The sequence below is a fragment of the Notolabrus celidotus genome, chromosome 18 (assembly GCF_009762535.1).
Source record: "Notolabrus celidotus isolate fNotCel1 chromosome 18, fNotCel1.pri, whole genome shotgun sequence".
Lineage (NCBI taxonomy): Eukaryota > Metazoa > Chordata > Actinopteri > Labriformes > Labridae > Notolabrus > Notolabrus celidotus.
The window spans coordinates 27,619,251-27,643,701 of record NC_048289.1 but is presented as its reverse complement, the minus strand read 5'-3'; the positions used below and the strand labels follow the sequence as shown (position 1 = coordinate 27,643,701).

At 39.5% G+C, this 24,451-nt stretch overlaps 3 protein-coding genes and 1 long non-coding RNA gene across 5 annotated transcripts; 3 read left to right on the top strand and 1 right to left on the bottom strand.

The window, feature by feature from the left end:
* Positions 1 to 985: 985 nt before the first annotated feature.
* psme3 (proteasome activator subunit 3) lies at positions 986 to 6,251 on the top strand. Of its 2 annotated transcripts, none has more exons than XM_034708141.1 (10): positions 986 to 1,143; positions 1,657 to 1,689; positions 1,798 to 1,860; positions 3,291 to 3,413; positions 3,515 to 3,560; positions 3,690 to 3,808; positions 3,958 to 4,094; positions 4,203 to 4,257; positions 5,302 to 5,388; positions 5,500 to 6,251. In XM_034708141.1, exons 1-10 carry the CDS (start codon positions 1,102 to 1,104, stop codon positions 5,578 to 5,580), a joined length of 786 nt encoding a protein of 261 aa, XP_034564032.1. In that variant the 5' UTR covers positions 986 to 1,101; the 3' UTR covers positions 5,581 to 6,251. The 2 variants fall into 2 exon arrangements, with proteins under 2 accessions (XP_034564032.1, XP_034564033.1); XM_034708142.1 differs by having other exon boundaries at positions 988 to 1,143; positions 3,309 to 3,413.
* A 3,772-nt stretch (positions 6,252 to 10,023) lies between these two features.
* LOC117829629 lies at positions 10,024 to 13,598 on the top strand. Its single transcript, XR_004634650.1, has 3 exons — positions 10,024 to 10,737; positions 11,398 to 11,479; positions 12,950 to 13,598. It is a non-coding gene; the product is annotated as an uncharacterized LOC117829629 (long non-coding RNA).
* Positions 10,159 to 13,159, bottom strand: g6pca.1 (glucose-6-phosphatase a, catalytic subunit, tandem duplicate 1). Its single transcript, XM_034707209.1, has 5 exons — positions 12,942 to 13,159; positions 12,738 to 12,847; positions 11,092 to 11,197; positions 10,879 to 10,994; positions 10,159 to 10,667 (listed from the first exon to the last, which is right to left on the bottom strand). The coding sequence occupies exons 1-5, from the start codon at positions 13,157 to 13,159 to the stop codon at positions 10,159 to 10,161; spliced, it is 1,059 nt and encodes a 352-aa protein (XP_034563100.1).
* Positions 13,599 to 15,545: 1,947 nt separating the features above from the next.
* Positions 15,546 to 20,158, top strand: g6pca.2 (glucose-6-phosphatase a, catalytic subunit, tandem duplicate 2). Its single transcript, XM_034707208.1, has 5 exons — positions 15,546 to 16,410; positions 16,518 to 16,627; positions 18,292 to 18,412; positions 19,067 to 19,182; positions 19,267 to 20,158. Exons 1-5 carry the CDS (start codon positions 16,172 to 16,174, stop codon positions 19,767 to 19,769), a joined length of 1,089 nt encoding a protein of 362 aa, XP_034563099.1. The 5' UTR covers positions 15,546 to 16,171; the 3' UTR covers positions 19,770 to 20,158.
* Positions 20,159 to 24,451: the final 4,293 nt, after the last annotated feature.

The window sequence follows — 24,451 nt, the reverse complement described above, 5'->3', positions numbered from 1 at the left end:
TTAACAAGATCACTTTATTTGGCGTCCATGAAAACATTGAAGTTGGAACCTTCAATTAGAATGACTAGAAAAACTGCAAATGTATACATAGCTACTGTTTCTTTCCATCCAACCCCTACTTGAAATGTAGAATTATACTTTATTTTATGTTCTTTTAATGTTATATGTATGATGTCTTAACCCTTTTGTATTGATAATGTTGTACTTGAAAAAGAACAATGCACTTTTGCTATTACAAACTCCAAATCAACATAGAATATTAGGACTAAAATATTTCAACTTGAGGCACCACTGTCAGCCACTGATGATAGATGTACAGTACACATTTCTGGGGAGCCTCTGTTGTTTTTGTGGTGAATATAGATCTCTGTGTACAGCTTGAGTGTATTTTCCCTCTTACTTACAGTCTTTTCCTTCTCATCCCCTCCCCCCACACACACTAACACTCTACATTATTCTGTTCTTCATACACAGCGGGATCTCTCTCACTCACTCTCTCTATCACAATTAGCTTTCTGCTAATTGATTTAGCAGCGACAGACTAATGCAATCAATACGCTACACGAAGAAGAAACTTCCAGTTCGAAGCATAGGTTCGAAGCATCCGGCATTGGGTAGAGAGGGGGTTAAAGAATCACTTCCGGTATGGACTTCCGGTATGGACTTCCGGTGTGGATGTTGTGGCGGCGCCATCTTGCCTGCAGTAGGGTGCCTCTCCCCTTGGGACCAATAAAGTAATATCTTAACATAGTTTTGTAAAAGTGTTTCATCTTTTGTAAATTTGTTTTCTTAAATGTAAATTTGTTTTGGCCTTGGTGAAAGTGTTTTGCTGATGTAATTTTGTTTTATAAAATGTAAAAATGTTTTCCAAAATGTAAATTTGTCTTCAACTTTGAAAAAGTGTTCTCATCGGTTCACTTAAAAAAGAGCCGTTCAAAAGACCGACTCGTTCCAAAGACCGACTCGTTCTTGAACGTCTCATCTCTCACTGCGTCATCATTAAGCTCGCGCACAAGTGTGGCTGACAAGTGAGAGCCACACGTTTACGAGTGACTTTAATGCTGTTGGGACAATCGTTCTTCGCCTGTTTGATCACATAAGATGTCTTCACTCCTCAAAGTGGACAATGAAATTAAAACCAAGGTGAGGGTTGAGTTTCCGAAACCTCTGTGGAGCTTTAACGGCTTGTTTGTTGTTGTATTTTGGCTGCTAGCATGTTAGCCACGTTGTGTAGCATGATGTGATAGCTCTGATAAGGCCGAGCTAACAACGGCTAACCGGCTTGTTTCCCGCCTGGAACAACACACCTGTCAAACTGTGAGACAGCTGCTGTGTCAGAATAACACTATGAGAGAGAGAAGGAAGACTGTGTCATTACAGTGTGTGTTCAAATAAAGGGTAATAATGTAGGACCACATGCACTAAAAGGCCTGAGCTAACATTAGCTAACTCCAGATGATGTCGTTGTCATATCTGCGTCATGTTTCCTCTGATAACAGCTTCTAATTCTTATTTAGATTCAGTATTGCTGCACTAATCAAACACAGGAAGCCCACTGTGCTACTTTAACATTCAAACTTTAAGTTTTATGAATAATTAATAATGCCTTTTGCTTGCTGTAGCATGTCTGATACTGAAACTCTGATGTGTTTGCAGGTTGATGCTTTCAGGGAACGAATCACTTCAGAAGTAAGTATTCATAAACACAGATAATTATAATTAAAAGGTAAAACACTGGGCTATAAATGTCTTAGCTTGAAAGCAAGACTCACTAATTTTGTACTTTCTTTTTTAAAGGCAGAGGATCTAGTTGCTAATTTTTTCCCAAAGAAGTTACTGGAACTTGATCACTTCCTCAAGGTAAGTCTGAAATGTGTTTTACAGAACACTCATTTATTGAATGCAGGTCAGGTCAGTTGTGTCTGATGTGTTCCTGTTAGGTAGGAGATCACAACATAGATTGTTAGCTGCACAGAGAGATGCAATCTTAATCAGATTGCCACAGACAGTAGGAGGGATGTCAATGTAGTGGTTAGGGTTGCCAACTTTCTCACTACTAGATAAGGGACAGGTGCACAGTGCCGTGGTGGTGTGAGCTTGATGTGTGAATTCAGTGTATATTCATATTCTGATTCAACTGGAAATGCAGAAAGTGTGTGTATTCCCTTTAATCTTTACTGTATCATTATGGAGCCTCATATGAATAAACCTCAAAGAAACCACAATTTAGCTCTTTACATAAAAAACAGGGGGAAAAAAAAAATTAAATGCAAAAGAGGAGTATGACCCACAAAATTCACTTTTTGCTGCTCTTGACTGACTCAAGCAGTCTTTTGTCCTTTTGCACAGCCAGAGTTTCTGCAGGACTTGGCGCAGTATGCAACTGATGCGTGTGAGGGGGCCTGTGATTGGATGACAGGCGGTGTGATTGGCACATGATCTCTCACTGCTGTTTTATCTGATCCAGGATCTGTAGAGTGCAGTCTGCTGTATTTACAAGAGTTAATAGTCAATATATGGGACAATTGAGATCCTGTATGAAACAAACCAAGTTAGCCCAATATACAGGATGTCCCGGCTAATGGGGGACAGTTGAAAACCCTATGAGCGGTATGTGATCTGCCTGCTTTTGCTCTTCATACCAACTGTTTTTCCTGCACACAACAATGTCTGCTAATGCATGATTGGTCCGTATTACTGAGACTATGAATGTACAACAAACAGAAACCGTAACACAACCCACGCTGAAAATCCAGACCCCCAAATGCCAGTCCACAAATTTCATCTACAATCTGTAAATGGAGATGATTGTAAAAGAAAAACTGTTTTAATCCATTACAGCAATGAATCAGGTCTGTCATTCATTTGCACTAGTGTTCACGTTAGCTGAGGATGCTTGGGCATTTGGTAAATAGTCAATGGACTTGCGCCATTTATAATACTTATCTAGTCTTTCTGACCACTCAAAGCCGTTCACACCACACTCACACTGAGGATTCTAAAGTAGGGGACCATCAGTATTGGCTGATACTAATCATACGCATTCACACACTGCCTGACTATGTCACAGGGAGCAATTTGCAGCTCAGTGTCTTGCCAAAGGATACTCTGGCATGTAACCTTCCAATTGAGAGACAACCCACTCTACCACTGAGTCACAGCCACACACATTCTTGATTGCTAGCTGTCACAGTATTCACAATGAATCTGACCAATGTATACTCCCACTCATTGTCCAAATCGTTTTCTTTTGAAGTCACAGAGCATGTTTGTAATATAAAATATCCCAGCTTCATTCGTTTTTACAGGATCCCATCATAAACATCAGTGATCTGAAGGAGATCCACTCTGAGATCAACCTCACCGTGCCAGACCCCATCCTGCTCTCAAACCTGCATGACGGACTAGAAGGGGTAAGGATACATTTTCAGAGATGCATGAAACACACAAGGTGTTTAAAAATGACTAATATGTGCTGAGCTGAGCTGAGGTTCTTTTTCGCTTTTTTTAACAGCAAAATGCCAAAAAGAGGAAGATGGAAGATGGAGGGGATGATAAGGGTGAGTAGATAACATTCAGTGTAGCAAATTTAGGAAGTTCTCACACCTGAGTACTCGCTTACATCGGGAAGTATAAGTGTCCTTTTAAAATGATCTTAATTTATCTCAACCTTCTGTCTGTGTTTCCAGTGACTGGCACCAAGGTCTTCGTCATGCCTGGTGGGATGATGAAGAGCAATGGGAACCTTGTTGATCTTATTGAAAAGGTCAAACCAGAGATCAGGACGCTCATAGAGAAATGTAACACAGTAAGTCAAGTTTTTACTCAGGAATGTGAAGTCGCTGTTTGATTTGTACGTTTTCTAACCAAAAGGTGTAAAGCTCAAAGGTGGGGATCTGGATCTGCACTCTGGATTTAGCATGCCACCATTCTTAGATCTTTTCTTGTCTCCTGCAGGTCAAAATGTGGGTTCAGCTGCTCATCCCCAGGATAGAGGATGGAAACAACTTCGGTGTGTCCATTCAGGAGGAGACGGTAGCTGAACTCAGAACAGTGGAAGGGGAGGCGGCATCCTACCTCGATCAGATTTCAAGGTTAGTAGAAGTCCTAATCATATTCTACCTACTACACTTTTTTTTACCTGCCACATGGGATGTTTGTTTCTTTACTTTAATGATTTTAAATATATTATTTTCCTCTAGATACTACATCACACGGGCAAAGCTGGTTTCTAAAATAGCAAAATATCCACATGTGGTAAGTCAAAATTTATCAAAGAATCAAGTTGCTTGGAGGAGGGTACAAAGGACAAATGTAGTTTTTGAAACAGTCTACAGATCCTTTAAAAGCGTGTGTCTTTTGTTCATGTGAGATATCTTGGACGGTTTTGGCTGTTTGTGCCAAGACTAGTGTTTCGGGCCTGAAAACTGAAACCAATAGTGACATCTGGTGGTTTGCAAAACTTACAACAGTCATTTCAGTAAAAAAAATCTTCCAATAATTTGCATTTTTTTACAATGCTGTGAGCAATTGCAGCCTATATTTCTGCAATATGTGGAACTAATTGGCTGTTGTACACTTTTAAATTACGGTTGTATTTTTAGGTCGTTTTTAAGGCTCTGATTTTTAATTTCTGTTCCATCCAGTGTTCTTGGACTGCTTCATAGTACAAGCTACCTTGTGTTTCTTCAATTGCAAGCCTTTAATGTGAGCAGTAAACAGTGAAGACTTTGTTTGAGTGTCAGTGATTTTACCTCTGACATTGAAAAGTACTCTAAGAGAATTGAAACTGGCCGTCACAAGATGTAGATCAAAAATTGGGTTTGGTTTCTTATCAGTTCTTGAGCAGCTTGTGTTTGCTCCTTATTTTCTTGTGGCAGGAAAACGGCTGTATAAGCATTCTTTGCTACTTCTGCTGAAACGTGGCATCCAGAGCAAGAAGTAGCAATTACAGTCATGATGGGAATACACTGTAAAAAGTTGCAGAGATAGCAAAGTGTTAAAATATCTGCAGGTGATTTTGCAAAGACGGCTGCAGAGTGATGCATCTGTAAAGTATTCTAACAGAGGCCCTACAGCTGTGTTCTTAGCATGAGACTGTAGTAGCAGAACCCCTGGGTGGATAAAACAGATGAAGGGTGTGTTTTTAAAAGTTGCATAGTAGGGCTTTAAATGGAAACATTTCTTTTTAGAGTTATTTTTAAAGACTGGACTTTCTGGACATAAAGAAGTGAAAGAAAATAAGTTGTGTACAGATAATTTATCCAAGCAAATATGTAAATAAAGGTGAACTCTTTCTAGGAGGACTATCGGCGCACAGTAACCGAGATTGATGAGAAGGAATACATCAGTCTGAAGATCATAGTTTCGGAGCTTCGAAATCAATACGTATGTCATCATCTTTACTTTTCATCCAAGCATTTTTTAAAACTCTAGTGAAGAGTGCCTTTTCACCATTTTCCCCCAAAATGATCATCCTCCCTTTTCCTCCATGTGAAGGTCACGTTACACGACATGATCCTGAAGAACATCGAGAAGATCAAGAGGCCACGGAGCAGTAACGCCGAGGCGTTGTACTGATCTTCATCCAGCCACCATCGTCTCCACCTCCCATCTCCGACCCGTCGTCTCCCCAACCCCCCCTGTCATGCCTCGTCGAGCTACAGTAGCCTGGCCCTGGTCCACAGGACTCCAACTAGACATTCACTCATTTCAGTACAATCAACTCAGCCCAGTGCAGAAACAATAGCTTTCATAGATGGACACAACATGCACGTTTTTGTTTTAATTGTAAGATATTTGTCTTGTTTTAAATCCTTTTGAAGACATAAACATTCTCTCAGAAAGCAGGGAGATAGCTCATAAACAACATAAAGCGCTATGTATTTTTTAATTTTAATTAAACATTTTGTCCTCATATCTTTGTGAAATCGCCTCATTTATAGCTCTTACAGTGGTTTCTTTCGTGCTTCACTGATTGTTTCTTTTGTTTTTATGTTCTCAGTCTCGTTCTAAGACTTTTCTGCGGCTGGAGGATCATTTCAAAGGTTCACAACACAACAAATGCTGTTCTATGTTTCCTTTTTGTTCTCCAAATGTTCTAGCTGATGCAGTGTAGATGTACCAAACTATGAAAACTAAGCAGGTTTTAGGTCTTCAGGCTTATTGTTTTCAGTGAAAATTCATAAGTCACCAAAGCATCATTGATGTAGAGGCATGTATCTATTGAATAAAGGTTTTTTGATAAGAGATTTTGATTTCCTTTTTGGAATTATTGTGTTTGCAGACTTTCTTAACGGTCAGATAACAGTTTCCATGAGTGTAAACTCAACACAAGCAGCGAAATGTATGCTGCAATGAAATTACTGAAATTTGCACGCCCAGTCTCAATGTCCAAAACACAACTCTCGCAGCACAACAGGCAAGTTAAAGCGTACTTTTTAAAACCTAAATGTCAATTAAGGACTCAGCCTACTGGTGCCTTTGTTTCCCTTTATGCTTTACGCTCTCCCTACACTTTGAACATGGCACATGAAACTCCAAACCACCCTAAAAACAGCTTAAATGTGCGTTTAACCACTGATGGATATATAAGAATGGATGAAATGATTGATGCTTTTCACGACTACAACTGAAAGAATATATTAAATCTTCGGTTTAAACTAAAACAGCAAAAGTAAAAGCAGAGATTATACTTTCTAATACAGTATAATGAGCTGATTCAAGTGTGACGTGAACTCAAACCTGGACACACTTTGACTTGATGAAGTTTCAGCGTGGAAGGAAACCTTGAGATCACAGTGAACTACGACAAAGATCCTAGTTTCAAGCAGATGTCTGTGCCTTTACTTAAAAAAGTGCAATGGCCTGGAATCAAACGCGGGTCTACTACTTTGAAGGCAGCTATGCTTACCACTATACCATTGTCTCCAGAAGGGCACACAAAATTAATACATTTGCAGAGAGAAGAATTACAGAAAAGCAGAACATAGAAACTGGTTATGGATAATTAAGAGCATATATCAAGGTGACATTACATTTTGAAATCATGGCATCCTGAGTTTTTTTTAAGAGTTGATGGAGCATTATGATGCTATGTTTCCTCTTGACCTGCAGATGTCACTGGCATACATCCAACACTTCTGTATGTCAGTATCTGTGCTGAAATGAGGAAAAAACAAACACAACAGGATTATAATGCACAGGATATACGGGTAGCCTGCATTTGATTTTCAAGTAAAATTTAACAGACCTATTTGCACCATCCTGGCTGCTTTTTGTTTTTCTCAGTATAAACCTCCACTTTAATTTCTTTACTGTTTTAATTCTTTTATTTGAACATAAACAGGATATAAACAGGTAACAAAGTGCTTCACAGTGGGCAATAAAAACAAAAAGAAGTGCAAAGCAAAATGAAGCGATAAAAAAATTATGCAATAAAATTAAATAAAAACTTAAACGCATACAAACTTATAAAACAAACACTTAAAATCAGAGATAAAATAAAATCACACAATAAAAGCTTCCCTGTAAAAATGAGTCTTGAGTAATGAAATGAAACAAGGGACTGACTCTGATCTCTGGCAGGCTCTTCCAGAGTGAAGGAGCTCTGACTGAAAAAGCCCTGTCTCCTTTAGTTTTCAGTCTGGTCCTTGGAACAGCTAGCAGGGCACTGCCAGAGGATCTCAGACTGCGACCAGTCAGTTAGTTAAAAAAGGGAAACCCTGTTACTAACATGCACAACATGACATTATGTCTCTAGCTGAGGTCCATGCCTTCCTAAGTCAAATCTGCACACCTTATCTGTGACTTTTTTGAGCTGACTTTTGTAATTATAAACTGATACAAACAACTTAGCAGCATTACTTGTTGTCCCCTTCAAGAGTGTCTGCTGTCCTACACACCCTTAATATATACAGTCTGCCTGTATAGACTGATGTAGATACGGGGTTGTGAGATAAGCAATGGAAGAGAAGGTCCTCTGAGATAAGATAAGGCAGCTGAAAATGAGACCTGCCATTTGCTGTTAGAAATTTCACACGGGCAGGACAATTATGTCATCAAGAGGGGGTCTCACGTTTTGTTTCTCACCTTTGTCCTGTCTAATGTATACCACAACTGATATTACAGCACGTTGTCGTTCATGTAATAAGATACAAGTATGTGAAAGTGCTCAAACATAACACATCTATATATTCTATCTTGTAAAAATGCAATACAAGCATCATAAATGTATTACTTTTTCAGTAATTTAAGGTGAGGGCACTCCGCCTCAGATTATATAAAAGGTTTGTATCTAATTGGCTGAGTTGCAGAGGTGTGTCCATCCATGCAATGTACTATTCTTATAGCCTTAAGGGAAACGCGTGCTATCTGCAATGTTTTCTGCCCCTTGACCCTCCATGTCTCTCCTGAAAGCTGATGGTTGTGGTGGAAGGCTGTGTCACAATGCGGGATCACCGAGTGAAGGGAGCATGCTCGGGTTAATATTTAATACTTGTTCCAAACCGACAGTCAGTGGCTCCAACCTGGGAATGTAATCAGTTTGAGATATTCTGAGAACGCACAGAGGAGGACACGGCTTTAATAAAAGAAACACATAAAGCAAGTAGTTACAAAAACAGGTTTTATTCATGTTGCAAACATTATCATTCCCTTTTTTTAAAGTTAGCTTTTGTTTGCTAACATTTGTATAAAAATTGAATTTACATGTAGAAAAGTCCTGAGCAGACAACAACAAATTCATTTTTAGGTGTTTTTTGATACCACTATCAATTCTGTGTGAAAAGTGTTAGCATAGCTTAGCATGGACACTTGAAATGGGGAAACAGCTAGCTTAGCTTTGTGCGTATGTAACAAAATATAACTAGCTAGCACCTCCAAAGCTTATTTGATTTATCTACTCATCATAGTGACTCAAGAAGAATGTTATAAAATGATGTTGCCTGAGAAGTAGTCCCTATAAAACCACAAATTGGCATTTCATACTCCAGCTTGTTCTACAAATTGAACAAATTAGATTTAAAAGATGCTAATTTATGACTTTTACATGCTAGTACAGGGATTCTGTTAGAGCTTAGCTAGCTGCCTCCATATTGAGCTAAGCTAACTACTGCTAGCTTTAGCTTCATATTTTGTTTACAGAGTAGTGGTATATCACTCTCCTAATCTAAATAATGTCAAGAAAGTAAGTATTTTTGGAACTACAGTACATTTGCCTTAAAGGAACTGATATTAATGCAGGCACAGTAACATCGCCATTGTACTCATTGTACTCCTGTGTTCAGGGTTTTTAAAGTATATAAATCTGGAGACAAATCCTTATTAATTCACGGTTTCCCAGGTAGTTGAAGTTACCCAATACTTTTTTAGTTGCTGTTATATAACAGCTATTGTTTAGCTTCCTAGCTAACATTACAGTGTGATAGTTACAGGGTATTACAGGAGAGGTGCAAGTTTCCAGCTAAGCGTAATGATAGCCAGCTAACAGTGATGCTAGCTGTAAACTGGTGTGTAAGTGAGTCATCAAAATTGTTGTGTACCCTGAGATATGGCAATTTTTTGTATCATTCATTTTCTTTTTGGTTGTTTATCATTCAAAAAGCAGTGAGCATATAAAAAATGAGATACAACATCATGACAGTATTTAAGCGTCTGAACTGATCCTGATCCCAGGGGAAGCTGCTGTTGGTAGGAATAGTGTAAAAAATGTTACTTTTTTTCTTCTGGGTTTGTAGAAAAGGTCATAATACCCATCAGTACTCTTCGGTAAGTGGATTAATTTGAGACTATTGCGAAATCTCTACGTTTTCCAATGCTTTTATATCAAGCAATGTTATTATTCCCCTCGTTCCCATTATGACGGACCAATCATAGCTAATCTCCAATCCTCTGTCCTGATTGGTTAAGGGGCAGCCCCTACTATGTCCTCCGATTGGTTATGAGTCTGTCACTATCATGACTGCACACGCTGATCTGTGTTGGGGGGCTAAGAGGAAATCTGGTTGGGAGGGATAGTGTTGACATTCGAAGTCCCTCTCTTTGAACAGATGTTTACTCTGTGACTGCCAACAGCAGCTTTATCATGAAATAAAATGATCCTGGTTTAAAAGAGAACCTACACTTCTTATTGACTTTAAACCACAATTTGGACCTTGATCACAAGTTTTTGTATTCTCTGTTAACGATAAAAATCCAGCTGAGAGCCGAGGGCACCAGAGTGGTTGGGATTAAAAGTGCAACAGCACTTTTACCGAAAGACAGGAAATAAAATGTCACTAGATTTTTTGAAGAAAACGTCCATCCATCGAGCAGATGCAGTAGAAACAAGGAGACAAGAATGCACCCCATTCTGAAAGTGGTGCTTGTTTTTGTCTTCTTGGTCTCTGTGTTGAGGGGCGAGTGCAGTCCAAGACCCAGGCCGAACAAGGTGCCCATGTTACGCAGGAGGCTGGCAAAGGGTGTGCTGTCCAGGAGGACCCACTCAGGGTTCACACACCACCTCTGGGCTTTTTCCATTGTCCAGAGAAGGTCTACACCAAGAGCTTTGAGCAGGACGTAGAAGCCCACAGCGAAGGAGGTCAAAAAGAGGGTCGTGAAGAAGTATCTGTTCATGCTGGCGCTGTAGATGCTTTTTTTCTTGGAGACAACTTCGGCTACAAGCAGTCCTGACACAAAATCAGAGAAGGAACATCAAAAATCAAGTGTCATGGCCCATGGAGCTACAGCTGCTTTGAGGTAAGTATTGTTTTTTGTATTTGTACAGATACACAATCAAATGTACCTGATGCATCGGTCAAATGTGCTGTATTTCCTCGCAAACACAATTCTTTTATCACTTCAAAACATCTGCGTCTTGAAACTTTTATGCAGACTGACCTGTTATGATTCCTGCAATGACCTGGTGTGGAAAATGGGCAGCCATGTAGATCCGTGACATGCAGACCACCAGCAATAACAGACCCATTAAACTCCACAGGCCCCCCTGCAAGAATCTGACAGAGTGAATACCAAAAATAAGTGCCACAAAGGTTTAGAGAACACAAAACTGGAATTTGAAGATATTTGTGGCATTGTTTTAAAAACACTTACTTGTACAGTAAAGGGGGGCAGCGCTTCTCTGTTGCACTAGCAAGTATTGCTGTTACCATCACATACCAGACCCCGGCTGCACCCATAGCATGACCTGAAGGGCTTCCTGCAAGAAACACACTTTGGCTTATTTACAAGTTCAATCAGCGGCAGCTTTGGCTTCAATAAAAGTTTATTGTGGTCATGATATCACTTTATAGGAAGATATATTGACCACGTTAAATCGAGTCAAGTATAAGCAATTGCCTACATTTCTAAATGTGTTCATGATTATACTAACACTGTGTTTATTTATTTTTTATTTAGACCTTTTGGGACTTCTGCCTACACTGGAAAATGGACTAGCTGAGCATAGAGATTGTAACAGAGCCCCTGAAGTCCTGCATAGGTGATACTTTTTACACTTGAGTGTCCACACAACATAATTGCTGATGCTGTTGTGCTCTTACCATGTGTGATTAACCAGGCATAAACACTCATTTTTGGCTCCAACACGCTGTTTAGTTCAATCACAATACAAGCCTATTGGTTCTCTTACAGCCACATCTGTAGTAATAATATGCTAAAGAAAATACTTGAACACAGAAACCAATGGTTTGGCTAACGGTGGGATAGTGTTGATCCACCACAGAGGTAAATATTGAAGCTATAATCGAGATGGCAAAGCATATATTCAGTTACTTAGATTAAAGCAAATCTATGTCGTCACAAAAGTGTTTGATATTAAATTTGGAGGTTCTCTGAAACCCACCACGTGGATAAATAGCGCTTTTATCCAGAAAGATGACTCACTTCAGCGTATTTTAGCACACAACATGGGGTGTATCCCTCAACTCTGCCCATCAGAGGGCACTTATGTTACACACATATTACCAGTCCCAATAAAATGCTCATAAAAAGACATTAAAAACAATATTCACTCAATCAAATAAGCAAATTACCAGTAAATAAACGCATTTGATAAAAAATGCTGGCATTTGATGGTCAGTGGAATCAATACTACTGCTGCACATGTGTGCACAAGACAGTTAACTTGTAGGCAAAAATTATAACTTGATCACATGAGATAATTTACTTTTTCACACAAGATAAAAGTAGACTCCTTAGGGGACTTTAGGGGCTCCATAGGTTTTAATTTTTCACATATGTGATGCAGATGTGGCCTAATGGCTAAACCACTCGCCATAAAGCGGTTGTTTGATTCCAGCCTGTGGCCCCTTTCCTGCATTTCATTCCCCCACTCTCTCTCCCTGTTCCTAGCTCTATCCACTGTCCTCCCCTGTCTAATAAAGGTGCAAAAGCCCCAAAATATGAACTTGTTGCATAGCAACGTTGAATCTTTGTCCACAAATGCTGACAGAAAAGTAATTAATCAAGTGTGTTGATCGAGACGTTGTATAATCCAAAACACTATGCTCAGATTAAAAGTTTGAAAACATAATAAAAGTACAAAGGTGCTGCGGTTTATAACCCGGTTATCATATTTCAGATATCCATTCAAAGAAAACTATGTTCACTTGGCAAACACTGCAGATTTTATCTGACCATGATACACGATGTTAACCAGGCTGATAGTTCACTGTGCCACACAGTCATCCCGCCATAACAGTCACACTAAATCAGTTTTACAGGTCCATGATCTGTACCTGGTCCGGTCTCACATGTGATGGGAAACTGCTGCAGAGCAGGGGTCGGTCCTGCTCCATAAAAGCGGGTGTCATGGACCCACCAGTACGGTCTCTCTCCAAACAGAACCCTGCCGTGATGAGAGCAAGAAACCAAAATTACAGCTGTTCTCTTTCTTTTTCATGTCCTTGGAGCGACTTTGCTGTTTCAGTTTTACACCTCACCATTTCAGGACCAGATTTAGCCAATCTCCGATCACCGCCACCCAGATGAGCCTGAGCCCCGTGTCTCTGCGCAGGTGGAACCAGATTGGGAAGAACCAGAAGTACGCAGTGTGCAGATCCGCCACTGTCGACGCCAGGCTGAACAAGCCCTCGTACCTGCTGTATTTGGACTGCAAATGGACCGCCAGCTCGACCCCCCAGCTGTGGAGAAGATCCATGATTTCACAGCCTCTGTCTGAGGATGGTGCACCGAATCTGGGATCTGAGTCTTTTTGTTAAGCTATGTTGCTGCTACTGTGTGATCCCCATTGGACTTTACTCAAGGCTGGCACATTTTGTTTACCTTTGGGAGAGTGCAGACAGGTTCCTTAACCTTTACACCTGGGTGCCCCCATCAGTAGAGAGATCAGGTGCCGCCCCTTTGAATGATCACAAACTTCTAGGAAATCCCTTTTTTTCTCTGAACAATTTAACATATGCTGCCAGTTTCTAATGAAATCTATTGATCTTTGCTCACAATTTATATGTGTTCTTATTTGTGGAACTGAATGTGAGAATATAATTGCTTTCTTATCAAAGAACCCACATCCTTTCAAACACGAGGAAGTGGTCTTGAAGTTCCCCTCGAGTTCTGTTGGTCATAAATACAGAAAACAATCTGCCAATCTCCTTTTTCTCTTTTATCTCCGACTATCTCCTCAGCTTCTACTCAGTCCATAGCCGATCATTTAATCATTGATTTCCTTATGTAACCCCTGCTGCGGAGAGGTTTCACCAAATCATCAAAAAGGAAAAAACTAAAACAATTACATAACTGAAAAATTATTACTCAATGAGCTCATAAAAGGGAGACACCACTGAGTAAAAGATACCCTTCTTTTAACAGTCATTTTAGCTCCAATTTAAGCACTAAGAATAGACATTTTTTTCTATAAAGTAAATGGTGATCAACTTTATTTGTATACAACAATTTATACCAGAAATACAGGTCAAAGTGCTTTACAGTAGGGCCCATGAAAACAGGTGGGATGGACATTAAAACAGAGAGTGCCAAACTAGTAAGAGGGAAAGTAAAACCAAATCCATTAGCAAATTAAAAGTAGAGGTTGAAAAACAAGGGAACAAGTTGATTTTTTTTTTAATTTAATGAGATACATGGAATACTTAAATAAGGTGGATTATTCCCAGTTGATAACAATAACAATATGAATAAAAATAGAGAACAAAGAATATGTTACAATTAAAATGAAGTTCAGCAAATATTTTAAAAGCTTGTCTCAGGAAAGTAATAGCTATTTACATTAGCTTGTTTTTTTGTGGCCTTTAGCCAATTAGCTTCTCAGTGTTCTGTAGGAAGTGTGTTCACAGCTCAGGGTTACATCATCGCCACATGGTGGCCAATTTCCTCTGACATCATGCTTAGGGTTGAAGTTACAAGGACAACGTATTATTGATTATCTACTTCTCAATTTACAGGCAACTCAACAGACAATGGATAATGTTGATTTAAAGGGACAGTGGGCGATATTTCAAGTTAAACAACATATTTTAAAACCATTAGACAACAGCTAATGCTAACATTAAACCCCTTTCAAGCTAACATTACTTTTACTTTTTGGCTTCATCTTCTTTCAGTATCCAACAGTCATGTCAGCTGGATAGATGTAGGTAGATAGGATGTAGATAGATTATTGATCCCAAATTGGGAAATGATGGCTAGCAAGTAGCTTGAATCTGACATTAGCTAACTTCAGCATCTAGCATCTTCCTAGATAATATTTCTATGAACTAGGAATCTATTTATATCTTATTAATTACTTCTTCTATTAATATTATTTGATATTTTTAATTATTGTGTATAGGAGCAACTTTAATGACTGAATTTCCCCCTGGGATAAATTAAGTATTTTTGATTCTGATTCTGATTCTTCTTTCCTATCCTATCATGTGAAACTCAAAAAAATAAGCTCATGTTTCTTTTTTTTTATATATATATATTATTTTTATTGTTTTCTTTTTGAGTGCAAAACGTTCACCAAAAAAAAAAACCACTTTTTACTTCCCTTTAACCCCCCCACCCCCTACATCTCTTCGCACATAAATAAGGTAAAAGAATAAAATAAAAAAAAATTAAAAAGCAGGCAAAAGAATAGAGGAACAAAAAAGGAAGAAAGAGGAAAAAAAACAGGCCAAAAGAGATAATGTTCGTACAACTGCAAATTTCATATTTCATGTGTATCTTTTTTACAATAAATAAAGCATAACATTTTATAAAGGGATAAGCAGCCCATAAACTTCATGATATAGTTAAAAAGAAGACTTGATAAAATAAAAGAAAAAAAGAAACAAAATAACCAAGTAAGAAAAGTCTATCTACATATACACATACATACATATATATACACATATATACATATTTATACATATATACACACGCATGCATGTATATACAAACACATATATAAAAAGAGAAGAGGTATTTCATATATTTAGAGAAAGTCCAAGTTCAATGTTTCATCAATTTGATTGTCTTTTCAATATTTGATCTCAAAGTTAGAGGTGTAGGTTTTATTTTTTATTATTTTTTAAGTTATATATTTTAATTTCAATTGGTAAACCAAACTGGGCCCCAGATTGGCAAATTCTCAAAATGTTTCAGGTTGTAGGACACAAGACATAAACATTTTTGGTCGTAATCTTTTTTGACATGAGTGTGAAAAGGTTAGAAAATGACTGCAAGTGACTTTTAACCACCAGTAGTCCAGGTGCAAATGATCGCAGTGTTTCCAAATAGTTAATTTGGTGGCGAATTATTTTGGTCTTTGCCTATTTAAAACTTTGTATACATGGAGGATGGTGTTCAGATAAATTCTGGTATTGGTTTGGTATCTAAAAATTGCCGCAGTAACATGTGAGGAAAATGACCCTCCACATGGTGTTTGTTAATCCAGGTCAAAAACATCCTCCTCGTGCTGCGTACAGTCTTTCATTGATAAAGTTAGCGATTGTTGTTCTGTTCTCCCTCTATCTTGTTAACTTGTTTGTGTGAAAACCTCCCAAACTCTCCTGTCTCCCGGTGTTTTATTACTCATGTGCAAGGTCCAAAGATCAGCGTGAGCATGCGTTTGGGTGGTGGGTCCCTCTGGTATAAAACCAACCAGCTGTGTTACTGATAGCAACACTCTTGTCTATTTCACACAGCACCACACTGACTGTTCTCTCTCTTCAAGATGAATACTATAAATGGTATAATGGACTCCATGCAGGGCTTTGGGGTGAGCACCACTCACTACCTGCAGACCAACTATGAGGATGCCCAGGGTCTGTTCCTCTGGGTGTCCTGGGCGGCGGATCTCAGGAACACCTTCTTCATCTTCTTCCCGCTTTGGTTTCACCTGAGGTCTTCGGTGGCTATTAAGCTCATCTGGGTGGCTGTGATCGGAGACTGGCTCAACTTGGTGTTTAAATGGTGAGACAACTAAATCTTTGACAACATTTATTAGTAAACATGTAAACATATGTGTTTACCACTTTTTAAAGACTGTACCTGAGTTCATGCTTCTGTTGTTTCTTCAGGATTCTGTTTGGAGAGAGGCCGTACTGGTGGGTCCATGAGGCGTCTTATTATGCAGACAGTGCTCGTCCTCACATTGAGCAGTACCCCATGACATGTGAAACCGGACCAGGTGAGAACTTCATGCATGACTTGATCTACCTCCAATGTTTACTTGCAGATTCATCCCACTCTTTGTGCATTGCATACAATAACACATACAATATTTCATGTTCCCACTTTTTAAATATGATTTGATTGAACTCAGAATAACCCAACCACATGGTTTCTAACCAGCTGTTAGAACCCAGATCTTCAGGCTTTATTTGACACATGGTGCAGAGATTACATAATTTAGGAAGAGCCATGATATTGTGCATTTGTGGGGAATATTCCTTTATTCTGAAACCAATTCTCCAATAAAAGATGTGGTTTGAATATGTAATATAATAGTTTTTAAAAATGTCACAACAGATTTTTCAGTTTTATCACATTAAAAAAAAAAAAAAAACAGTTGCAACACAGTGAATGTGAAATTTAAAGCACATTTCTTTTTTTTATTATCTGGTAGTTACTTTGTTTAAAACCTTAGCTTCAGTAAAAGATGCCAAAAGACCAATGAATGACATGATTGATTGATTGATTCTTTTAATGACCACACATCCAAGCTGGTGGAATTTGTTTTCAGTACAGCTGCAGGTTCCAACATTACATTTAACAGTAGACATAGAAACATAATTGTACATGTAGACGTCAACATTTCAAAAACAATAAATACAAGGGCCATGTCTAATCCTTGGTGTTTAGAATTCAGAGTTAATACATTTGATTCTATCCAAGTAGAAGTCCTGCGTTTAAAAGTGTTTGTCAGAAGAAGTGTGAAATTAATTTCAGGATCCAAATTACAATAACTTTTACCCTGTTACTGTCTTTTTTTCTATGATTTGAAATGTATTCGTTTTTAAAAACATTCAAATAAAGACACAAATAATGACAATATACTAAAATTTAGAAAAAAATCAATAAATTACAAATAGAATAAAACAAAAGACAAAGCAGAACAGACAAACAACAAAAAAAACCAACAACAACAAAACCAGACAAAACAAATTTAACAGAAAAACGTAAATTTGGTGGATTATTTACAGCAAAAAACAGTGAGCATAACAGCTCGTCAGCCTGTTACTGTTTTAACATTTTAGAGTGGTATTATGCATAAATCAAAAGATAAGTTGCATGGTTATATTTATGTATATGTTTATTTATTTGCACAATTAAAAAATACACAGGAAAAAAAGAGCAAAGATAAATAATATACAGTGCAGGAAGAGGCAGAAAACTCAGAGAGCTTATTTGAAGCCTCCACCCAAATAATGTTTAAATATCACAAATGCATTGAAATAAAAAAGCAAGTTAAATTTTCAAACCATCAAATTTTTAATTATTTCTCTACAGTTAATAATGAAAAGTGCATAATGTAAATACACTTATCATGTACACGTAGAAGAGCATATTGCATGTACCAGAATAAACCCATGTAGCCATGCTGCAAATGTTGTAAAATACATTTTTCAGTCTTTAAATGTAGGGGAGTAAAATAATTAGTTGTCATAAAAATAGGGACAAGAAACTTTATTGCATCCACGGACAGTATTGATTCTATAAGTAGCATCGTAAAGTGTTTGCTCCCCACTCATTCATTCAATAATTTGTTCAGTCAATTAAGAACACTGCAGTCATTGTCCTGCTTGAGTGAATCAGCCGCTGATATCTCCCGTCTGTGTTTGTGTTGTGCAGGCAGCCCCTCTGGACACGCTATGGGAGCTGCCGGGGTCTACTACACTCTGGTGACCTCCATCCTCGCCATTGTGACGAGTAAGAAGAAATTCGGAAGCAAAAAATCCACCAACAAGCACTGGTGAGTTTAAAAAAAAAAACTCAGATCAGATAGAGGTCTTGATGTATAGGTGTTGTTTACAGTTTCCCTCCATCCTGAGCTTATCACTGTGGACACACTCTGTTCTGTGCCCTGGTTGATCATTGACTCCTGGGAACTAGAGGGAGATCATACATGACTTGTTTTGACGTCCAGGCCGCACAGAATAACTGTGTTAATTGTTATATTGCTTTGAAAGGTTCAGATGTTTGTTCCGGGGCACGACCTGCCAAGGCCAGTCGTAATCATGTAAATGGTAAATGGTAAATGGTCTTGTACTTATATAGCGCTTTTCTAGTCTTTCTGACCACTCAAAGCGCTTTTACACTACTTGTCACATTGACCCATTCATACCCATTCACTTACTGATGGTAGAGGCTGCTACAGTAAGGGACCATCAGTGTTAGCTAATCTCATTCGTACACATTCACACACCTCTGAACAACAGAGGGAGCAATTCGGGGTTCAGTGTCTTGCTCAAGGACACTTCGGCATGTGACTGCCGGAGCTGGGATCGAGCCGCCAACCTTCCGATTGATAGACGACCGACGCTACCCACTGAGCCACAGCCGCCCCTGTGCCCCATGTCTTAGTTTACCTTTTGAAAATAGAACTTATTTCATTGTCTTTCTACAGGTATCTGAAGGCTGTTTTGTGGACTCTGTTTTGGGGAGTCCAGGTGGGTGTCTGTCTCTCCAGAGTCTTCATCGCAGCCCACTTCCCCCACCAGGTCGTTGCTGGTGTTATCACAGGTCAGTAAAAGGAAGAGACCATTTTTATGCCTCTGCTGTTATGCTTCTAAAAACATATTTTAATGGCATGTAATTGGATTCTAGGTATGATCGTGGCTGAAGCCTTCAACAGAACTCAATGGATCTACAACGCCAGCATGAAAAAGTACTTCTATACCACTCTCTTCTTGACCTCTTTTGCTGTCGGCTTCTACCTCCTGCTCAAAGCTCTGGGCGTGGACCTGCTGTGGACCCTGGAGAAAGCACAAAAGTGGTGTGTGAGGCCAGAGTGGGTCCACTTAGACAGCACACCCTTCGCCAGCCTCCTGCGTAACATGGGCACCCTGTTTGGCCTGGGTCTGGGCCTGCACTCCCCTCTTTATACCGAGGCCAAGAAGAGCAACAGCAAGATGGTGAAAGTGGCGTGCGTCCTCAGCACTCTGTTCCTGCTGCATCTGTTCGACTCCTTCAAGCCTCCCACGCACACAGCAGCTCTTTTCTACCTGCTGTCGTTCTGCAAGAGCGCCACCGTGCCTCTGGTGACTGTCAGCATCATTCCATACTGTGTGAACGGAGCGCTGAACATGCAGAACAAGAAGGGAGTGTGAGCATGAACTCATAACAGACTCATAAATAGAAGTGCAGAGTCCCTTTGAGTGGTGAAAACACACTTGTGGGGCCGATTGCATTCATATGTCCAACTTTCACTCAGGGGAAACACCATTAAGTCACTGGAAAATCGTCACTAGTGTCATTTGGACACTGGACTTTGGGAGCACTGTGTGACACTGAAAGCACCATCCTCGATACCCTGGAGCACTTAGCAATTTGTACGGGAATGTTGAATGTAACCGAATGTGCTAATTACAAATTTCTGTGGTCCAGGAGCAGGACAAACGATGAACACATGTCTACCAACAGACTAATTCTGAGCATTTGTAATGCTTAACCTCATTTTAAAGCCATGAATACTCACTCACAATTTTGATATGTTATTTCAAACTGTAATGTATTTTAAATATTATATAATGTTTTTTTCAGAACAATTGAAAGTATTTTTTAAGTGTTTTGAATATTTTTAATAAAAAAAGTTGTCAAAATGTATTTAATGAACTGTTTCATATTTGACTCACTGGAGTGAACACATGCTTGTTTTATTACCAACATATTTAACATTAATCTGTACAAAATTTAAGGCTTCTACCTGTTATTATAATTTAAGTACCTGATTCAATTTTTTTAATCAAACGAACAAATATAATTAGCTAGAGACACAGCCAAATGAACACTTATGACAAGTGATTACACTCAAGGACTTTAAAAAAGTACCAATTAACAGCAAATTACTTAATTAAACTAAATTATTTCCCCCCAACATGATGTCCATCATTTTAAAGTTTAGATCAGGGTTTTCAAAACTTTTCAGCCCATGACCCCCAAAATATAGGTGCCAAAGACTCGCGACCCCCACTGTCCCTCAAAGTAATTTAATGTGGCTTCATTTAGCTGGTCTGCAGAAAATTAGCTTACCTATATGAGCATGTGTCTGTGTTTCCTGTGCTGTTATGAATTAACCTGCTGCTACTGATGCTTTTGATAATTAACTGTTCACTAACCCTAAACTTAGGAGTCATCTGGCAAAAAGAAAGGTAGAAAACTCATTACATTTTCTATTTTCAAGGTTTTATTTCAAGGTTAGCTACTACTTTTGTCAATATATTTTAGTATAATGGGTAAATAGTACAATTTGTAGATCAAAAAAAAACATTCTGGGAGACCTTACCCATTTGTGTCTCACGACCCCCACCTTGGGAACCCCTAGTTTAGATAGCGATGTCTAGCTGTCAGATTCTAAATTGAAAGATTGCTTACCCCTATTGTCAGTAAAGTGACGGTGATCTTTGATGATTGAAAAGCTCCTGTGATGCAAGATGAGTATGATCCTCCATTTGTACAACCCTAACCCTAACCCTTACCATAAGCCTAATCATAACCCTAATCGTAACCCTAATCATAACCCTAATAGTAACCCTAACCCTAACCCTAATAGTAACCCTAACCCTAATCGTAACCTTAATCATAACCCTAATAGTACCCTAACCCTAACCCGAATCTTAACCCTAATCATAACCCTAATAGTAACCCTGACCCTAACCCTAATAGTAACCCTAACCCTAATCGTAACCTTAATCATAAGCCTAATAGTACCCTAACCCTAACCCTAACCCTAGTCTTAACCCTAACCCTAACCCTAATCGTAACCCTAACCCTAATAGTAACCCTAACCCTAACCCTAACCCTAACCCTAGTCTTAACCCTAACCCTAACCCTAATCGTAACCCTAACCCTAATAGTAACCCTAACCCTAACCCTAACCCTAACCCTAGTCTTAACCCTAACCCTAACCCTAATCGTAACCCTAACCCTAATAGTAACCCTAACCCTAACCCTAACCCTAACCCTAGTCTTAACCCTAACCCTAACCCTAATCGTAACCCTAACCCTAATAGTAACCCTAACCCTAACCCTAATAGTAACCCTAACCCTAACCCTTACCCTAGTCGTAACCCTAACCCTAACCCTAATAGTAACCCTAACCCTAATAGTAACCCTAACCCTAACCCTAATAGTAACCCTAACCCTAACCCTAACCCTAGTCGTAACCCTAACCCTAACCCTAACCCTAATCGTAACCCTAACCCTAATCGTAACCCTAACCCTGACCGTAATCGTAACCCTAAGCCTAATCGTAACCCTAACCCTCATCGTAACCCTAACCCTGACCGTTATCGTAACCCTAACCCTAACCCTAATCGTAACCCTAACCCTAATAGTAACCCTTATAGTAACCCTAAACCTTATAGTAACCCTAACCCTAACCCTAATAGTAACCCTAACCCTAATAGTAACCCTAACCCTAACCCTAACCCTAATCGTAACCCTAACTCTAACCCTAATAGTAACCCTAACCCTAATAGTAACCCTAACCCTAACCCTAACCCTAATAGTAACCCTAACCCTAACCCTAATAGTAACCCTAACCCTAATAGTAACCCTAACCCTAACCCTAACCCTAACCCTAATAGTAACCCTAACCCTAACCCTAACCCTAATAGTAACCCTAACCCTAACCCTAATAGTAACCCTAACCCTAGTCGTAACCCTAACCCTAACCCTAACCCTAACCCTAATCGTAACCCTAACCCTAATAGTAACCCTAACCCTAATAGTAACCCTAACCCTAATCCTAACCCTAACCCTAACCCTAATAGTAACCCTCACCCTAATCGTAACCCCAATAGTAACCCTAACCCTAATCGTAACCCCAATAGTAACCCTAACCCTAATCGTAACCCTAACCCTAATAGTAACCCTAACCCTAACCCTAATCGTAACCCTAACCCTAACCCTAACCCTAACCCTAATCGTAACCCTAACCCTAACCCTAATAGTAACCCTAACCCTAACCCTAATAGTAACCCTAACCCTAACCCTAGTCGTAACCCTAACCCTAACCCTAATCGTAACCCTAATCATAACCCTAATAGTAACCCTAACCCTAACCCTAGTCTTAACCCTAACCCTAACCCTAATCGTAACCCTAACCCTAATAGTAACCCTAACCCTAACCCTAGTCTTAACCCTAACCCTAACCCTAATCGTAACCCTAACCCTAATAGTAACCCTAACCCTAATAGTAACCCTAACCCTAACCCTAACCCTAATCGTAACCCTAACCCTAATAATAACCCTAACCCTAATAATAACCCTAACCCTAACCCTAACCCTTACCCTAGTCGTAACCCTAACCCTAACCCTAATAGTAACCCTAACCCTAATAGTAACCCTAACCCTAACCCTAGTCGTAACCCTAACCCTAATAGTAACCCTAACCCTAACCCTAATAGTAACCCTAACCCTAACCCTAGTCGTAACCCTAACCCTAACCCTAACCCTAATCGTAACCCTAACCCTAATAGTAACCCTAACCCTAACCCTAACCCTAATAGTAACCCTAACCCTAATAGTAACCCTAACCCTAACCCTAACCCTAATCGTAACCCTAACCCTAGTCGTAACCCTAACCCTAATAGTAACCCTAACCCTAACCCTAATTGTAACCCTAACCCTAATTGTAACCCTAAACCTAATCATAACCCTGACTCTAACCCTAATCGTAACCCTAACCCTAATTGTAACCCTAAACCTAATCATAACCCTGACTCTAACCCTAATCGTAACCCTAACCCTAATTGTAACCCTAACCTTAACCCTAGTCGTAACCCTAACCCTAACCCTAATCGTAACCCTAACCCTAATCATAACCCTAAACCTAACCCTAGTCGTAACCCTAACCCTAATCGTAACCCTAACCCTAACCCTAGTCGTAACCCTAACACTAACCCTAATCGTAACCCTAACCCTAATCGTAACCCTAACCCTAACCCTAATAGTAACCCTAACCCTAAGCCTAACCCTAATCGTGACCACAACCCTAATCGTAACCACAACCCTAACCCTAACCCTAATCGTAACCCTAACCCTAATCGTAACCCTAACCCTAACCCTAGAGGTAACCCTAACCCTAACCCTAACCCTAGTCGTAACCCTAACCCTAACCCTAACCCTAATAGTAACCCTAACCCTAACCCTAACCCTAACCCTAACCGTAACCCTAACCCTAATCGTAACCCTAACCCTGACCCTAACCCTAATCGTAACCCTAACCCTAATCTTAACCCTAACCCTAACCCTAACCCTAACCTTAATCATAACCCTGACCCTAATAGTAACCCTAACCCTAATAGTAACCCTAACCCTAACCCTAATAGTAACCCTAACCCTAGTCGTAACCCTAACCCTAACCCTAACCCTAATCGTAACCCTAACCCTAACCCTAACCCTAATAGTAACCCTAACCCTAATAGTAACCCTAACCCTAATCGTAACCCTAACCCTGACCCTAATAGTAACCCTAACCCTAACCCTAGTCGTAACCCTAACCCTAACCCTAACCCTAGTCGTAACCCTAACCCTAACCCTAACCCTAATCGTAACCCTAACCCTAACCCTAATAGTAACCCTAACCCTAATAGTAACCCTAACCCTAACCCTAACCCTAATCGTAACCCTAACCCTAACCCTAATCCTAACCCTAACCCTAACCCTAATAGTAACCCTAACCCTAACCCTAATAGTAACCCTAACCCTAACCCTAGTCGTAACCCTAACCCTAACCCTACCCTAATCGTAACCCTAACCCTAACCCTAGTCGTAACCCTAACCCTAA

Excerpts from the sequence above, each read along its gene's own strand:
- psme3 (XM_034708141.1), top strand. The coding sequence starts at position 1,102 with ATGTCTTCACTCCTCAAAGTGGACAATGAAATTAAAACCAAG. Across the intron at positions 1,690-1,797 it reads GGGAACGAATCACTTCAGAA|GCAGAGGATCTAGTTGCTAA; the intron begins GTAAGTATTCAT and ends TCTTTTTTAAAG. Across the intron at positions 5,389-5,499 it reads CGGAGCTTCGAAATCAATAC|GTCACGTTACACGACATGAT; the intron begins GTATGTCATCAT and ends CTCCATGTGAAG.
- g6pca.2 (XM_034707208.1), top strand. The coding sequence starts at position 16,172 with ATGAATACTATAAATGGTATAATGGACTCCATGCAGGGCTTTGGGGTG. Across the intron at positions 16,411-16,517 it reads CTCAACTTGGTGTTTAAATG|GATTCTGTTTGGAGAGAGGC; the intron begins GTGAGACAACTA and ends TTGTTTCTTCAG. Across the intron at positions 18,413-19,066 it reads AAATCCACCAACAAGCACTG|GTATCTGAAGGCTGTTTTGT; the intron begins GTGAGTTTAAAA and ends GTCTTTCTACAG.
- g6pca.1 (XM_034707209.1), bottom strand. The coding sequence starts at position 13,159 with ATGGATCTTCTCCACAGCTGGGGGGTCGAGCTGGCGGTCCATTTGCAG. Across the intron at positions 12,848-12,941 it reads CTAAATCTGGTCCTGAAATG|GGTTCTGTTTGGAGAGAGAC; the intron begins GTGAGGTGTAAA and ends TCATCACGGCAG. Across the intron at positions 11,198-12,737 it reads CACATGTGAGACCGGACCAG|GAAGCCCTTCAGGTCATGCT; the intron begins GTACAGATCATG and ends TGTTTCTTGCAG.